At 35.9% G+C, this 18,548-nt stretch overlaps 1 protein-coding gene across 8 annotated transcripts in view; it reads left to right on the top strand.

Moving 5' to 3' along the window:
- Positions 1 to 18,548, top strand: part of HERC2 (HECT and RLD domain containing E3 ubiquitin protein ligase 2) — a 116,399-nt gene that overhangs the window by 79,443 nt on the left and 18,408 nt on the right. For 7 of the 8 annotated variants that reach the window (XM_082303852.1, XM_082303849.1, XM_082303850.1 and 4 more), the window contains 19 exons: positions 1,014 to 1,158; positions 1,894 to 2,119; positions 3,009 to 3,180; positions 3,755 to 3,941; positions 4,730 to 4,870; positions 5,185 to 5,376; positions 6,937 to 7,090; positions 7,805 to 7,912; positions 9,061 to 9,192; positions 9,698 to 9,856; positions 9,948 to 10,066; positions 10,456 to 10,581; positions 11,546 to 11,701; positions 11,848 to 11,963; positions 12,089 to 12,287; positions 13,513 to 13,727; positions 14,500 to 14,677; positions 16,344 to 16,505; positions 17,657 to 17,748. In XM_082303852.1, coding sequence (XP_082159978.1) covers positions 1,014 to 1,158; positions 1,894 to 2,119; positions 3,009 to 3,180; positions 3,755 to 3,941; positions 4,730 to 4,870; positions 5,185 to 5,376; positions 6,937 to 7,090; positions 7,805 to 7,912; positions 9,061 to 9,192; positions 9,698 to 9,856; positions 9,948 to 10,066; positions 10,456 to 10,581; positions 11,546 to 11,701; positions 11,848 to 11,963; positions 12,089 to 12,287; positions 13,513 to 13,727; positions 14,500 to 14,677; positions 16,344 to 16,505; positions 17,657 to 17,748 — 2,979 coding nt within the window. The remainder of the gene's footprint in view (positions 1 to 1,013; positions 1,159 to 1,893; positions 2,120 to 3,008; positions 3,181 to 3,754; positions 3,942 to 4,729; positions 4,871 to 5,184; positions 5,377 to 6,936; positions 7,091 to 7,804; positions 7,913 to 9,060; positions 9,193 to 9,697; positions 9,857 to 9,947; positions 10,067 to 10,455; positions 10,582 to 11,545; positions 11,702 to 11,847; positions 11,964 to 12,088; positions 12,288 to 13,512; positions 13,728 to 14,499; positions 14,678 to 16,343; positions 16,506 to 17,656; positions 17,749 to 18,548) is intronic. The other variant, XM_082303851.1, reaches the window with a different exon arrangement.

Genomic DNA, 18,548 nt, shown 5'->3' with positions numbered 1-18,548 from the left:
GTGGTGACGAAAGGAGTAAGAGGAAAGGGAATTTGTCAGTCTTTAAGAACTCTTTGCAAAATTCTTGTTTATTCCTTCCTTCCCCCAGTTAGTCTTAACACTGTAATATCTAGTCATAAAATCTACAGCTATTTCATGACATTACAGGACTACAAGGAGATTTTTGGGTCTGTTTCAGGTGTGCATGTCTGCGCTTTAAAATGGTTGAGTTGCTTCTAAACTTTTATTCTTATCTTCTTGAATTTGTACTGATTTGAGGAAAAAATCACAACTTCTGTGTTATAACTTTAGGTAGGCAATAGTCCTATATATCACATTCACCTCCAGCATAAATTGAGAAAAATTGGTGTTGGTGGTAGTAAGCAGCAGAACTGAGTGAATGGTTACTAAAAAAACAGTGGAAGAGATCTCAGGGTTTTTCTTCTTCTTTAGTGACACTCTTAGAGGCATTTTCAGGTGTTTACATTACTCTTGCATATGGTATACTTTTAGTGCAGTTTGTGTATAACAGTTTCAGAAGAATTTAAATTATGGAGGCTTGAGAACCTATATTGAGGCTTGCAACAGCGTGAAAAAACTCAGTTCTAAAACCATGTTTGTTCCCGTATATTTTTTTCATGTGATTATACTTGTCAAAGGGTCTGTTTATTGTTAAGTCTGTCCTCAGTAGTATAAATCTGTCCAAGTCTATCAAAACACATCAATTTTTTAGGTATTTATAATTGCAACGTTTCTGCAACAGAGGAAATTCAGTGTAATCACAGTTGGCACTACATACAAAAAATAGTCATAAATGATGCCTGTTCTATACTGAAGTGAAAAGTTACGGAGTCACAGAACTGCAGTTACCCTCATTTTTAGGCCCTTGTAATTCAAATTTGAAGAATTTGTTAGTTGGTGCTTGTGTTTAATCCCAGTGATAAAGGAAGTATTTTGGTTCAGGAAGCTGCATTGACAGAGGAACGTGTAAGCAATATAATTGTCTTGAATTTTTCATTTGCTATCTGTTGCAGGGGTAAGGGCGACTACTTCAGGCTAGGCCATGGCACAGATGTACATGTACGAAAGCCACAAGTTGTGGAAGGACTAAGGGGTAAAAAGATCGTGCACGTGGCTGTAGGCGCACTCCATTGTCTAGCGGTTACTGACACTGGGCAGGTATGTTGTGCATCATCCTTCTTTCCCCTTTTTCCTTGATCCAGAAAGGAATAAACTAAACTGTTGAAGAGTGTAATAGCATCGATGCTGATTAAATGGAATAAAAATTTCTAGTGATATTTATTTGCTTTTTAAAGTCTTGAATAAATATAAGCATGATTGTAATTTAAAGTATATTAGGTTTCATATTATTATTGGAATTTAAATGTTGTTGTCATAGTAGCTTTTGTAATACTTCCGTAGTTTAAGTATTATCTGCATGATCAGTTTCCTGCTTCTCACTCATGAAATGCTGAGGCAGTCATAGTATTCTGGACAGATTTTTCTGCTGTGATCCAGCATTATCATTATCATAGTATTGATTCAGATCCCAAATGTAATTACTATGCAACTAATTCTTCTAACTTACTGTTCGCTGTGAACATTGGATAATTTATGAATCAACTGGTGATTTATGAACTGGCAATAATTTATGAATCATCTGATAAAGTGCTGGTTTTTTTTGTTTGTTTGTTTGTTTTTTTTTTTTTTTTTGGTTTTTTTTTTTTTTTTCTTTTAATATATGATAATACCTGCATTATTTCATGGGGGCAGAAGAAGTCACAGCAATAGGTTCTCTGAATTGTCCTAGATTAATAGTACAAATCACTAATATTCCTTTGTGGGATTTTTTAAGAAAACAATTAAATGAGGCAACCAGTGAAGCAAAGTAATATGTGGAAATTTTACTGGCAGGTTTATGCTTGGGGTGACAATGACCATGGGCAACAAGGCAATGGAACTACTACAGTCAATAGAAAGCCCACTCTTGTCCAGGGCTTGGAAGGCCAGAAAATCACCCGGGTTGCTTGTGGGTCTTCCCACAGTGTAGCATGGACAACAGTGGATGTAGCTACACCATCTGTTCATGAACCAGTACTTTTCCAGACAGCGCGGGACCCTTTAGGTGCTTCTTATCTTGGTTGGTATTTATTGCCTTACGTTGTTTTTTTAATGCCATTGGAGAGTTAGTTGTGTGTGTGGTTTAATAGGTGATAGAAGAGTGCAAAAAGAAAAATGTGGTTTAAAAAAACCACAAGAAACCAACAACAAAACCCATACACACCTCTCAAAAAAACCCCAACAAAACCTCTTCCGAAAGTGGAAGTTGTAAAGAACTTGTTCAGAAGTAGCACTAGTTTGAACTTTTGTTGTTCTTCAGGAAATTAAAATGCAACATGCTTTATCAAATGCCGTAAAGACTTTGTCTTTAATATGGGATAGAGCTTTTTGGAGGTAATGGTAGATGGATGCTACTGTAATACTGGTCATCTTACATATTACATCTTGCTATAATTCTCGATGCTACTGTTACCTTTTGTTTCTAAGGTGGGTGACTTAAGAATTAGGGAGGCAAAACAGCAATGTTTTGTGTTGAATATAAAAGCACCAAACATTTTGCTAATTAAGCTTCTTCATGAACAAGGCAATGTATTTAAAAAAGAGCAAAAATTACGTATATAGAATGTTTGATTAGTATTTTAATAAATATAATAAATATTCTTGCTATTTGAGAAATTTCTGTGTAAGTAAAACGTGGTTTAGATGCTGATCACCAAAATATTTATATCTATATTGCCTTAATCTTCATGAGTAAGTAACAAGGTAGAACACTATTTTATGAAAGTCCTTGCTGCAAAAGTTCCGTATTGACTTTAATGTTGTAACTCTAGGCACTGCAGTTTAAGAATCTACTGTAGACTTAGTTTTACAGTCCTCTTTCTGACTTAAGAAATGAGATAAATCAGTTTCAGTTACATAGTACACCATTAAAAAAAAGCTCACCTTCTCTTTTTTTCCCCTCTATTCAGGTGTTCCTTCAGATGCAGATTCTTCTGCTGCCAGTAACAAAATCAGTGGGGCAAACAGTTCCAAGCCGAATCGCCCTTCCCTTGCTAAGATTCTCCTATCGCTTGATGGGAACGTTGCCAAACAGCAGGCATTATCTCATATATTGATGGCATTACAAATCATGTATGCCAGGTAGGCATGCCAACATTCTTGTCTTTTGCAGAGCAAAAGATGACATAGCTTACCATCTGTTAGGGTCTCTTTAGTCAGGTATAAATTGTTTCACAAGTTTGGACTCCTCAGGATAGGCCTAAGCTTCATTTAAGTTTTCTTTTGATGTTGATGTTAGCTTTATGCTGTTATGTTTTCTTTACAGAAGCTCCCAGTGCCTGGGGAAAAAATTGTTTATTTAGGAATGCTCAAGTAAATCATGTACAAGGAGTGTAAGTAAATCATGATAGATGATATGGAGGAAGCAGTGGGGAGCAAGGTGGAAAGAACAATAAAACTTTACAGTGCCCTCCTTGTTGTTGGTAGAGAACAGAGTATCTGTGCTAAAATTTCTGAAGAGGAACTCATGTAAAATAATTGCCTTAAAACACAGTATTTAAGCATCAGGCTGAAAGGAGAATGCAAATAAACTGCTCTCTAAATTCCAGAGCTTGGAAACCTTTCCTTATTTTATTAAGACAAGTTAAATCATTTTTTCTAAGTTCAACAAGGGAGTATAATTAGGTTTATGTTAACCTGTCCGAAATGATTTCAGGGATGCAGTTGTTGGAGCATTGATGCCTGCAAGTATGATCGCACCAGTAGAATGTCCCTCTTCATCGCCAGCCCCCCCATCAGATGCTACTTCTACAGGAAGCCCTGCAAATGGAGAGGAATGCATGCTTGTAGGAGATATAGAAGAGAGGCTGAGCCCAAACCCATGGCAGGACAGGAGAGGGGAGGTAAAGTGTGAAACGAATTTTTCCAACAGTGTTTAACAGTAAAGCTGAAAAATATTTTCCCATTTAGTTTGATAATAGCAGAGATTAAACTGTTCTTTCATGCTCTAATTCCAGGAGTGGGTACTTTGTGTATGTCAGATTTGGAAAAACTAAAATTTTAGTGTGAAATCAGTTTTGAACTTTCAGAATGCACTGTCATTTAAATGCAATTGTGATGATTTCTAGTAGTGTTTAGAGTTAACATGAAAATATTAACCATTTGACCAGATATTAAATTCATTTCACAGGAGTGATCTTTAAAAAAAAAAAAAAGAAAGTCAAGACTAAGGGAATATTTGACAATTATTTAATGAAATGTAATTGTAAACTTATAGCAACTAATGTAGAACAGGAGAACCTGAATAGAGTTCTACTCTGTTGATTCCCAACTGCTAACAGAAGCAGAAAAAAGAAAAGGCTTGCTGCTGAAGAGGTCTTTAACAAACTATTAATTTGACATGTATTGTTAGGGCTTGTCTTTGACATTGTAGACTTCTCTGCAGGCACTGATGTTTTATTGTATGTTTTTGTAGCAGCTGGCCTTGAGGGGGGTGTTGGCTGGTTTGCTGTGCTAGGATCATAAAATAGAAGCTAAAAGTACAGGGAGCAAATCTGTTGGTTTTGAATTTATGGCTGTTTTTAAATTGCTGCTGTCTTTGAACGTAAGCCCTTCTAATAAATAATTAGACTCTTGAAGGTTTTACAGTATCTTGTTGCAGCTTTTATTAGTTATTATTTGTTTTGGCTAGGTTGTTTCTTCAGAAGATGCTGTGACACCGTCTGCTGTAACTCCTTCAGCTGCTGCTGCCTCTTCCCGTCCTTTCATTCCAGTCACAGATGATCCTGGAGCTGCCAGTATCATTGCAGAAACCATGACAAAAACCAAAGAAGTAACGTTGTCAATACTTTCCTTAAAACTTAAGTCCTTACCATGCTTTTCTCAAGCAGCTTTGCTTTTTTTGTGCTTTTATTCTGTAAATGACTGCATTTTTTTTTTTAAATTTATCCAAAGACAGAGGGATGATTTTTGTATGTGTGTGTGTCCAAACTTAAAGGAGGCTAGTTTTAGGAAAGCTTTTTCACTTGAGGAACGGATTTAACAGTAGATTAATTTTGAGGCCATATAATCCCAGATTTACAAATTGTGATTTAAACTGCCTTTAAACTTCTTCAGACTTGTTAACTTGTTTGGATTCTTTTGTAGGACGTGGAAAGTCAAAGTAAAGTGTCTGGCCCAGAACCGCAGTACTTGGATGAGTTTACTAGTCTCCTAGTACCAGATGACACGCGAGTCATGGTTGACCTGCTAAAGCTTGCTGTGTCCAACCGAGCAGGTGAAAAAGGAAGAGACGTTCTTTCAGCTGTGCTGTCTGGTATGGGCACAGCTTACCCACAGGTCAGGTTTTGTTTCTGTTACGTTTTAACTATGTCCTTTTTACTAGTAGCTTACTTGAATATTTTCCTGTATTTGAAGTGCAGCTCAACATACTGAGAAACATATTGGAATTAAGCTGAATTAAACCAAGCTCTATTGCCTGGATCTGTGGAATGTTAGTTTAAAATCTTCCATGTTGATTTCGTTTTGCATCTGAGTTTATTTCTCAAATTGGTGCAGTCATTATTGCTAGCTAAAAATGCTGTTAATATATTGTTAATGATATAATAATCCTTCTTAATTTTTAAGATTTACATTTGATGCATTGAAGTTTCTATTTACAAAGTATCCATGGGTGTGGGTTTTTTGGGACAACTGTCAAACAGTTAATAAATGCTGTAATATTGGATACCAGCAGCTATATGAAAGAATGTTACAAATCATAAATTATTTAAAGAATATCTGCTTACAGTAATGAACTGAAAGTTGTTTAATGTTTCTTGTAGCTTTACCCTTCAAGTATTTTTTTCTAATGAGTAACAATGCATTTCTTTTAAGATGTTCATATGATGTAGTTAATTATGGCTTTGCACTGCTTAAAAGACTGGTTTGAAACATCAGAAGTGATTATGCAAAGCTGATTTTTGTATTGTTTTATTAAACTTGGCTTTTATAACCAAAAAGGTGAATAATGACTTTGCTAAGGAGTGTGCATTGACTTGAGCATTTTATTTATTTATTTATTTATGGTATAAATGACAAGACAGCTTCAGTTTTAAACGATGAAATCTTACAGTATCTGTGTCCAAATACACTAGGACTGGAGGAGAGCCTAACTGATGCTATTCATGTAGGGGCAATTGAGTGGTATTTCTCGAACTGTTACATTTTTTTTTTTTTCCTTTTGGTTTTTTTTCCTCCCCATATTTTCAATGATCAGCTATGTATACCCATACTCTGGGTTTGATATGTAGTTGTCCCCCTCCCCCCCCAATTAGATGCACGCTATATATGCACTTAAACATTAATTCTGTTTTTTTTGCTTCTAGCATTAATAGTGAGTAGTTGAACAACTTTGTGTTTCTGGGTGTTTTTTGTAGTTTTTTTTTATGGTTTTGTGTGTATGTGTGTGGGTGGGTTTTTTTGTTTGTTTGTTTTTTTAACCCTGATAGTCAGAATTTTTATTTGAAACTGCTCTTTAAAAATGAGTACTATTGGAAATTTCTCTCTAAACAATATTTTGCAGTATTACATACTGGTTAAATATTTACACCTTTCATTAATCTTGGCCTGTGCTTTACAGTTCAGATTTTACAGTTTGTTTTTTCTGTAAGGGGAAGCAATTATTTGTGTTGTAATTTACTTACTGGAAACTTATGTTGTTTGGCTTTTAGTTTTAGGAGTTTTTCTAGCTTTAACAACACCAAGAAGAGTATTTTTGAATGAATATGATGGTTTATGAATCAGAATTCAGAAAACAAGCAATTTATTTATTTATTTTAAATTTGGGAAGAATGGTAGTTAGCTTAGACTTCTTGGACTAATCAAACTTACTTTTCATAAAGTGTATATTTTTCTTAGGTTGCTGATATGTTGTTGGAGCTGTGTGTCACTGAACTAGAAGATGTAGCAACTGATTCACAAAGTGGTCGGCTCTCTTCGCAACCAGTTGTGGTAGAAAGCAGCCATCCATATACTGATGATACATCTTCTAGTGGCACAGTTAAAATACCAGGTATAGAATTCTTAGAGTTACGTTACTAAAATTCAGTTAATTTCAAGCCTGCCTGCAATAAAATTTTTCCTTAGCTTGCAAAAATGTGTATTGAACTTTCAAAACCGTGTTATGTATCCTGTTGCTATAATAAAGTATTTCTTAAAACACTTAACATACTGCATGAACATCTTGATCCTGTGAAATACGTATATTTGGGTTCACTGGCTGTGAGTGCAGCTGTATATCATTGCTGTTCTCTGTTCAGTTACAGAGCTGAGGAGGACTGAGTCTTTTTTGGGGTCAGTAACTGAACACCTATCTTCTAGTCTTGAGCATTAGGGAAATACTTTCTTGTTTTAACACTGTCTTTTCATTCAGTGCTTCCTTCAGTATGTTACCTAGGTACTTATCAAAAGGTACGGGCAACAAAGAGCTATTTGCCTTAACTGTAAATAGACATTTTTTGTCTGCTGCAACTTTAGTTTGGAATGTTCTGAATATAGTCTTCTGTCTGCTAGCCCCTACTCACATGAGTGTGCTATGATGTAAGCCTTTTAAAGAGAGGAAATTACAGACAAATAATGTCATTAAACCAAAGGAAGCTATTTTTATTAATGAGCACTGTGGCTTCCAAAGAACTGTGTTTGATTTCATGTGGATTTCTAAAATACTGCATTTGTTCGTGGTATTGATTGCTCTGTAGAAATGTGTAAACTCTTTATTGCTGTTTAGGTGCTGAGGGACTAAGGGTAGAATTTGATCGCCAGTGTTCTACAGAGCGGCGTCATGATCCACTCACCATAATGGATGGTGTCAACAGAATTGTTTCCGTCCGATCAGGTTATGAGAACTAGTGCTTTTCAAAAATATCTTGTGTGATTTACTGTTAAATGCTGAATGAAATGTACCACTGTCTGTGACTGACTTATTGTGAGGGATACGCCAATAAAAAAAGAGGAAAAACTATGTAAATTGATATTCTGTTTTAAACTAAAAAAGATGTAGGATCTAGACACAGACATCTAAGAGTGATCTTGCATATTTGAATATAGAGAATCTGTCAGAAGAGCATGTTGTCATGCTCTTCCGAAGAGCAGTTAGAGTGTAAAAAAATCAGTGTTTAGCACTCCTGCTAACATGTGTGAGTTTCTGTATAATCAAAGTATATTTTAACAAATTGGAACACAATTGGAAAAGGATACTTCTTTTGTTAGCTTTTTTTCTTTTTAAAGTAATACTTAGAGAAGTTTGAGCTTTCATACAGTCAAGACAAATGCTCTTCTGCTGTCAAATGCCCAAAATAATAGGCTCTCTCTTTCTGTTTTCTATTCTGGTCTATGTACATGACACTATGTGAAATCTTCGTCTTTTATCCTGTTATCTCTGATTTCATTTTTAAGCACTATTAATTTGCAGTAGATTTTAGAGGAATATTTTTAATCTCATCAAATTTTATATTGAACCCACCCGTCCGTTACATCATGTGTATGGGTCTTGGTAGTTACTGCCTGTGCTTAACATTTCTGAGCAGTCGTGATGTGGGCTTTTACTGTTGACCTGTTTTTCCCCAGACTGTTTCAGATGCATGTGTTAATTCATTATTGAGATATTTCTGATTGGATTCCTGGTTGAAAAAAGGCTGTAAAGCTTTATTTAATATATATGTTGTTATGTATTTTTGTAATATGAAAAGATAATTTGAAAATAGGACAATGGATTTTAGTAAGATCTCATAATTCTTTTGAATGTGGTATTAGAATTACTGAGGGTATCTGTTAGCAGTGCTAATTGAACTGTTTAAGACTTAAGTTTTGTTAATGTAACATCTTTATAGTTACGTCCATGTGCTTTACGTAGTTTTTTTTTCTTGAATGCATTTATTTGATGTTTATAATATATAACCATGGAGGGAAGTTGCTATTGATGAGTGGCTTGCATATTGGCTCAGACAGCATAGATGAATATGTTCATATTACCTACTGTAACAGGTCGTGAGTGGTCAGATTGGTCTAGTGAATTGCGAATTCCAGGGGATGAGCTCAAGTGGAAGTTCATCAGTGATGGCTCTGTGAACGGATGGGGATGGCGATTCACTGTTTACCCTATCATGCCAGCTGCAGGTAAGGTATCATATATGACATTTACGGAAGGGCAAGATAGTAGATTTACTTGTCAGTTTTTTACAGTTGCATTTATTGTGTGATATTTATGTGTCAAAGTTCAATAGTATTTGCATTCATAATAAGAAAACAGTTTAATTCGTACTTGGGCAACATTTTTAACAAAGTTCTAAGAGGGGCACTTGTACGTAGGGAAGAGTTAAAAATATTTTATAATCAGTCTAGTTTGCCTCTTCATCAGTGAAGAGAGGATATTTTTGAGGCACAATTAATCTGAATTTTTTTTTTTAACGCATCTGGTTTGGAATTAGGTGAATGTGCCTCATGAAAGTGCCTCTTTCTTCCAATCCCTTCAAAGGCAGATGGAATGGACCAACTCAGGTGCAGACTGGCACTCTAGGCTGCTGTGTTTGGTCAGCTAAATCCTGCCTATGTTCTGTTCTTATTTCGATCTGAGGACAAATCTTCTGCACCTTTTTTGTTTTTTGCTTTTTGTTTCTTGCAGGCCCTAAAGACCTCCTCTCAGATCGTTGCATTCTTTCATGTCCCTCAATGGATTTGGTTACGTGTTTGTTGGATTTTCGCTTAAATTTTGCTTCCAACAGGAGTATAGTTCCTCGCTTGGCAGCTTCTCTTGCAGCTTGTGCTCAACTGAGTGCATTAGGTAGGTGCAGTCTTAAAATTAAGGCTAATTGTTTGAAGATAAAATGGTTATTTTAAGTAATTATGTTCTTTGTATGCTTATGCTTCCTTAGCTGCTGGCCACAGAATGTGGGCCTTGCAAAGACTACGGAAACTGCTCACAACAGAGTTCGGCCAGTCTATTAACATCAACCGGATTCTGGGGGATAACGACGGAGAAACACGAGCTTTGGTAAGAAGGCAGTGATGCTCTCCTCTTCACATTTTTCACATTAAGATGTATGTGAAACATTAAAATGCTAGCTCTGATGTACAATATTTTTGTTGTTAATGGCGAAATAGGAAATGTGCAAATGAATAGCCTTCTTGCACAGGTCTGCAAGCCTGTAAAGATACTCCATTCTAGAAAAAAATGGCTAATTCCAATACTGTAGAGATGTGGTTTTGGAATTGCCAAAAAGTGATAGAAATACTTTTGTATTAGGAAATGGATGGAAATGATACTTCACGTAGCTGACTGTAGTTTGGGAAGTTATTAATGTTTTGTCATGGTCATCTAAATAATTTACTTTTTGTAATACATACAGTAAGACTAACTTTCTAGTTCTGTGGTTTTTCTAGAGTTTCACAGGGAGTGCTTTAGCTGCTTTGGTTAAAGGTCTTCCAGAAGCTTTGCAGCGACAGTTTGACTATGAAGACCCCATTGTGAGAGGTGGCAAACAATTGCTCCACAGCCCTTTCTTTAAGGTAGGGGGTGCAATCAGTAAAGAATTCATTGCTATAGTTCTGGATTTTTTTGTGAGACATGGTAAGATCACCTAGTCCTATATCAGAAACATTTTCTGACAAAATCAGAATACTACTTCTGAAAGGAGAATCAAATATACAAATGAAGAACAAGGAGTGCCTAGCTAGGCAGAGGTAGATAGGTCAGAAAAACATCTTGAAAGTACAGTAGACTACGCTTCTTGATAAGTGATTTCTGAGTTGTCCTAATAGAAGTGTTGTATATTTTCGTTTGTTTGTTTATTTAAATACTCTGAAGGTTTTATTTATATCGAGTTGGAACAAATAAGAACATCTTAAAAGGAAGGCTTTTCAGTTTTGGACCCTGTACTTCAAAGTAAAAATAAACAAGTTGAGGAAGTCTAGAGAAGAGCAACAAGAATAAAAGGCTGAAAAAGCCTCCCATGTAGTAAAAGTTAAACTAAGAGAACTTATCTACCTTAAGGAAAAGAAATTCTTAAAATATGTAAAAGTTCATACAGGGAAGTAGTAATCCATTGTTCACAATCTTCATCAGTAACATTGATTTGAAGTTGAATCAAATTGAAAATCAATTGAAAATTGATTTAATTGTAGGAAGGGGACTTAGTTTAGAAATGAAGGGTAAAAAGTTCAGCACATGGTATTTGATACAGAAAAGTTAATTAATCTAGGAGTGGGTTTTTTTGCACAGAGGGGTTGTGAAAATTTCTGGATTGGAAGAGGAAATTAAATATGTAACCATGTGAGACACTGTGGATACACCTGATGCTACCCCATCAATAAGGGTAATAAAGATGGCTGTTAAAGTCCCTTGCACTTTACATGTCTTTGAGACTCTGTTCAGGCCATACTGGTCTACGAGCTGTTCAACTACATCAAATGCCTATTAATTTTTATTACACATTTTTGATACATGTCTAAAATGTTTTTTGATTGTCTGCAGGTGCTTGTGGCTCTTGCTTGTGATCTGGAGTTGGACACTCTCCCTTGCTGTGCAGAGACACACAAATGGGCTTGGTTCAGGAGATACTGTATGGCATCCAGGGTTGCTGTGGCTCTTGATAAAAGGACACCACTACCTCGCCTTTTCCTTGATGAGGTACTGCAGGAATATTTTAAATGGTTCATGGAACATATGAAAGTGTTTCATTTAAAAAGTCACTTGAGTTTGTAGTATTTTATGCCAACTGTGATAGGAGTAACTGATAGTTTGAATGATGTTGTTTAATCCAAAATATTTTACAGGTGGCAAAGAAAATCCGAGAATTAATGGCAGATAATGAAAATATGGATGTTCTTCATGAGTGCCATGATGTCTTTAAAAGAGAACAGGATGAGCAGCTTGTCCAGTGGATGAACAGGTTATTTCTTGCAACTGTCATTGGTTTGGTCTCGTGATGCTTCATTGTTGTACAATGATAAACTGCACTTTTTCTGACTTTTTTAAAGCTCTTTTAAATTTTTGTTTGTTTTACATTTTCTGCAGACGACCCGATGATTGGACACTTTCAGCTGGAGGCAGTGGAACTATTTATGGTTGGGGTCATAATCACAGAGGACAACTTGGTGGGATTGAAGGGGCAAAAGTCAAAGTCCCAACTCCATGTGAAGCTCTCGCTACCCTTAGACCAGTGCAGTTAATTGGTGGTGAACAGACTCTGTTTGCAGTGACTGCTGATGGGAAAGTAAGGATACAACAAATGATTGTTCGTTAGACTCCCTTAAAATATTTCATCCTCAGTCAGAATAGGTTTGGCTAAATAAAAAATAATGTGCATAGCACAGATATTATTATTATTATTATTAGTAGTAGTAGTAGTGTTATTATTATTACTATTATTATTGTTTTGTTTTATTTATTTAAAGAAACTGAACTATACCAACTCTACCAGTGCAGTCTAGGAATTCAGTGTACTATAGCATTAAATGCATGAAACAAGACATGTGTTTTAGTTCTTAATACAAAACTGTGATCAGATTTTGGAAAACAAAGCTGAATACAAGTAACAGTCTCTGAGTCCCATAAAATAGGACAGACAGTAAAATGTGATGGTGATTATGTCTCTCTGACAGGGGAGAGGTGCAACTGGAATCTGAGATTGATCACAGTTGGCTAAATGCCTGTAAGTTAGATATTGCAGGATCTAAGTTGCAGGTGCTTAAATCCTGAGTGAAAAGGAGCAGAGGTTTAGTGTAAGGTATGGGAGAAGAAAATAAGTTCATGAACTTGAAAAAGTCTTTATTTAGATACAGATGGCAGCTTTGTGTTAAGGATGTGATTGAGAATTTTAGCTAGAGCTTTTTGTAACAGTTACATTCGTCTAGTGAGATACTGTAATGTTTCTTCAGCAGTTAGTATCATCCTTGTTAGTGATTGACAGAAGGGTAAGGGGCAGATTAATGACATTGCTTGACATCATTCTGTTGAGAGAAACTACTTTCAGATAGACAAAAAGAGAGTGAAAAGCAATACTTAAAACTGTATTTATGGGATGGAAGGGGAAGAAGCAAGTGTGTTTAGGTGTGTATATTCTACAGAAGAAAGAAAACTAGAATAGTGCTGCTTGAAAAGGACCTACACGTGATAGGTAATTTTGCAATGTTATCATGCAAAGCTGTGGTTTCTTGATGCTTTTACAAAATCAGCTTTAGGATTTAAAATGAAATCCACTAAGTCAGTGACAGTTCATATTGACTTGAATGTAGTAATTTTTTTCACAATTTTTTTGTGAAATATTTCAAAATATTTCTTATTTTCCAGAAGAAGGTATAGAAGCATGTAAGAAACTGTTTTTACAGGCTTTCCTTTAACTGCATTCTAGTATAAATTCATTAAGAATTCTTCTCTACAGCTCTAGTGAATGTTCTTCAAGAGGCAAACAAAATTAAATTTTATTCTTCACTTTAAAGCTATATGCCACTGGATATGGAGCAGGTGGTAGGCTTGGAATTGGAGGAACAGAGTCAGTTTCTACTCCAACTTTGCTGGAATCCATTCAACATGTGTTTATAAAGAAAGTTGCAGTGAACTCAGGAGGAAAGCACTGTTTGGCATTGTCTTCTGAGGGAGAAGTTTATTCTTGGGGTGAAGCAGAAGATGGTAAACTTGGTCATGGAAACCGAAGGTGAGTAACACTTTGAAATGTTATTTTTAAAAACTATTAATGGATACTTATTATAGTTGCTATGTATTTGAAGTGTTGTATGAGTACTGCCTATATGTAGAAGTCAGTGTTAAGTAGTGATGTGGAAACGTACATTTTTAAATTGGAGATCCACAAAATATTTTTCAGATAAGTAGTTACTCTGATTTCTGTAATTAGATCTTGTGTTCTAACGTATCTGTGGATCCTAAAGTCCAGTGGCTTTCCTTAGGGATCTGTCTTGTAGGTATGTGGAACTTGAAGGCACTTTAGGGAACAAAACTGCCATTCTGCTTCTGATCTCTGCATGCATTGTTGCCTACATTAAAGGAGAAGTTCTGTTGTGTTTAGAGATAACAGTGTTCTGATCCAAAAAGAAAAAGGAATGCTGAAGTGCGTGGGGAACATGGACACTTTATGCTAGAAATTTTGATAATGTATCTTAAATTGGACTGATTTTCCAGGGTAAATGCTTAGCTTTGACTGGATTTTAATGGAAGTAGTTTTGTAGTTTCACCTTACCTGTAACGCTGTAGTATAACGTATGGTAAAATACTTCTAGCTTTTATAGGCCTCTAAAAATATTTCTGAATGACTAATTAAACATAATCTTAAGGATATTAAACTGGAGGAAAAGCAAATACTCAGTTATTCTAGGTGTCCTCGTACTGATTTTAAAAACCTCTCTCCATACACCGTTGAGGATGAATGGTCTATTCTAAAAGTTTTGTCAAGACAAATATTTTCATTTCAGCCCTTGTGATCGTCCTCGTGTAATTGAATCTCTGAGAGGTATAGAAGTGGTTGACATTGCTGCTGGGGGAGCACACAGCGCATGTATTACAGCTGCAGGAGACCTCTTTACGTGGGGGAAGGGGAGATATGGACGCCTTGGGCATGGAGATAGCGAGGACCAACTAAAACCTAAACTGGTAAGAAACCTTGGGAGTTCTATACAGTCTTAGTCCAGTTCTTAGTTTCTGATTTGTAACTTTTTGCATTTCTGCATATAAAGAATGAAGGGGCAAAATGGTGGCATGTATTTGTAAGAAATGTACAGTTGCTTTAGAAAACAGGAATGGATTGGAAGAATAAAATGCAAGTGGAGCTGCAAAACTTTGCTAGAGGTCACTAAACAGCTTATAAGGAATTTGTTTTAGAGAAGACTTAAAGAAAAATACAAATCAAGTGCCCCGTCCCCCAGTAAGTAAATTCCACCACTTCACAGGAGCAGTTTGCACTGAAAGTAACAAGTGAGCTCCTTGTCTACTGGGTCCCCTCATTTTTTACTTCCTGGAAAATATACCAGTCATTATAGTGATAGCCACTTAGTCACTTGCAAATTGCTTTTTTTCCTGGCATAATAATTATACTATTAATTCTCATGACTGAATACTGAGATGTTACTGAAGTACCTACTAAGTTAGTAAGAATTTAACCTAGGTATTTATGAAGTATTTAATTGCTATTTGCTAAAGAAATTTGAGTTAAGCAATTATTGGTGAAGGTGATAGCTGTTTCCATTTGATTCTTAAGTGGTAAATCTGAGAACTTGAACATGGCATGTAGGAAGAATGACTATACTGATTAGCTGATGAGTTGTAATTCAGACCACACTCCTGTGAACTAGACTGTAAGAGCTTTAAGTTAGAATAGTGGTATTAAGAAAACTGCCCTGCCTTTGCAATGAGAGTTCATTTTGCTATCTGTGTTTTCTTGCTGAAAATACAGCAAAGGATAAGATTGCATTAGTTGAATCACACTGAATGTTAGTTCTGTGCATGTATTTCTATTTACGCAAGCATTAACTTTTTTCAGTGCTTGAATTTGTGGGGCAAGGTATCGTACATTTTTAGTCCGCTTTGGGACCTTATCACCTGTATCCAGATGTTCTCGTTCCCCTGCCCCCAAAAAAACAAGGTCTACCTACCTTTCCTATACATCCTTATACATCTTGTAGATAGATAAGATAATCATCATAGATGATCTGTAGATGAGTTGAAGTACGTGAAATTCCATGCTGCTTTGGATGATGGATTGTGCTACCTATAATCTATTTCAAGTAGGGGTGAGGATGGGGAGGATGCATCGATATGTGTGGGTCACCATCCTTTTACTTTGTGAAACCAAATCGCATACTTCGTCACTAGATGGCAGCATTTCAAAAGATGTTGACTAAATTCAGATTATGATGCAAGTGCTAGAAAACCGTAAACTAGTAAAAGAATATTTGAAAATAAGACTTTTTTTTCTTACTGTATACAATACTTACCCAGAGAGCCTGAAATTATTTCAATGGAATATAGTCTTTGATAACTTTACATGTTTTGTATGAATTGTTTTCCCTGGCTTTTTAGGTCAAAAAAATTTAACTAGTTCACCAATTAAAAAGAATAATCCAGTATTTAAAATACGTAGTTTTCATTTTGCTCGTTTGAAAAGAGCAAAGCCCTTTGAGTTGCCTTTATTTGCTTGTTTCTGTGGTGTTTCAGACTTGTAGTTCCAGTGAAGCACCTCTCCAAGTTGGGTTTGTCATCTTTTCTGAAACTAAATGACTGAGTCTTTTATTGTGAACAAAAATGGGCGATTTCTTTACAGGTGGAAGCACTTCAGGGCTACCGTGTGATTGACATAGCCTGTGGCAGCGGAGATGCACAGACATTGTGCCTGACTGATGATGATACAGTCTGGTCCTGGGGTGATGGAGATTATGGAAAACTTGGGAGAGGAGGCAGTGATGGCTGTAAAGTACCAATGAAGGTATTTGAATGTAATTTTTTCATTGTTTTAGAAACCGTGAGGTTGATGGAGAGCGCTGAAGACAGACTTGCCAATATGTGCAAACTTCCACCCATCCTGGGACATCAGGATTCTTCTGATTGTTGTTAAGAACGAACTCTGTAGGCTATAATGACAAGTCTTTAAATTTAGTGCTAACTGTTGAAGTTGCGCTTGAAGGTTTTTTCTTTGGAGAATATTGCTGATTCCAGCAATATTTCTCATTTTAATTTTAGTTCCTGTCAAAATGTTAGATTTTGCCAAGAAATCTTCATATTGCCTTGTGTTAATAAATTTCCATAATACTGATGAAGTCATAAGTTCATTTCGGAAAGGGGTATCAGTTGATTAAAAAGTAATCTTAGTTTATATTAAACCTTTCGTGTGAATGCATGGTTGACTTGGATTTTCTTCATATGTTACAAATGAAATCCATGTAGCCCTCTAATTTGAATTCCAGCGCTTGTTATGAAGATGAACATTGTTTGTATTTGAGAAATGTATGTGAGTGTCACTGTGTGTACCTATGCATGGTGGATTTTAGATTCTTAGTGCAGAATCACGCTTTATTACCTCCATACAGGTGTCCCCATTCTGTCCCCAAATGGGCAAAGTCTACCAGCCTGTCCCAAATAACAGATTTTTATTACATGATGTAACACAATATGAAAATAGCTTGTTTATGTTTCATCAGTCATCAGTCCCATAGGATTGATGGTAAAGTGGCATAAGGACCTACACTGAATAAATAAGAAGAGTGTACTGGAGGTTTAAATACTTATACTATGTTGGCAGAATGACACTCATGTCATACGAGCTTAGGGATGATTAATGTTGAGTATTTGGCAACAGAGCCTTACCGTTTCTACTAAGGGGCAATTGCTGAGTATCTGTTGGTGAAGCATACTAGAGATGATCTTCAACAGTTTGCCAAATCTGAGCTTCTTTTTAATGTTCAAGTAGTAAATGGTAGAAAGATGAAAGGAGTAAAATTCTGCTAAATGATCTATATACACAATTTATAAATACACATAGACACGTACTTGCACATTATATTTTACTTAAGACAGTGCAGTCTATGAAACTATAGCCTCCTTAATTAGCTTTGATTTCATTTGATATTATTTTCCTAGATTGATTCCCTCACAGGCCTTGGGGTGGTTAAAGTAGAATGTGGATCACAATTTTCTGTGGCTCTTACCAAATCTGGAGCAGTATATACGTGGTAAGTACTTTCTATTAGTTATTTTGACAGTCTTAGATGTAACCTTGTCTGCAACAGATATTAAGTGTTATACTGCCTTCACTGTTTTGATTCCCCCCCCCCCCCCCCCCCCCAATCAAAAACTTTTTTGAGTTCCTCTGCCTTGATTGGTAATAAAATCTGCCACTTTCGGGGACATTTTATAGTGCTATTTGAATGAAAAATCAAAGTATTTTATCTTGGAGACCTAAGCACAGAGTTATCATTCCAGGCATTGACCACTGCAAGGTGTAGAAGTTCCAAGGAGGTCAGTAGAAGTATAAGCCTGAAGTGTCCTGCAGGATGGAAGACGATAGCATAAATCACATTCTCGTATATTATCAAAATTGCATGTAGTTTGTGGTGGCTGTAGTCTGAGAATTTGATTTTAGTTCATTGTTTTAATCTTCCTACGCCATTCCAAATTTTCTAGTTTAAACTACTAGACTTAAGTGTTTAAAAAGACCAAGCAAAATACATTCCCAACATCCTTCTGCCCCCTTGTTTGTATGGCATTAGAGAGATCCTTAAACTGTACAAAGTTCCAGTGTCTGAGGTCAGTAAATGTACTGTTTTTGCAGATGAATGCTTCTAATACTTGACCCTTTTAAGAGGGGAAAAAACCAAACAACCCACTGCAAAAATGGTAAAAAGACCTACACAGAATAAGTAGGAACAGCATACTGGAGGTTTAAGAATTTTTACTGTATCAGCAGAATCACATCCATGTCGTACAAGCTAGGGATGATTAATGTTGAATATTCGGAGGATATTTTGGTATT

This window comes from Platalea leucorodia (assembly GCF_965183815.1).
Source record: "Platalea leucorodia genome assembly, chromosome: 2".
In the NCBI taxonomy this organism is placed as follows: domain Eukaryota; kingdom Metazoa; phylum Chordata; class Aves; order Pelecaniformes; family Threskiornithidae; genus Platalea; species Platalea leucorodia.
The sequence above is the reverse complement of the archived record's forward strand: the minus strand, read 5'-3'. Positions and strand labels throughout refer to the sequence as shown.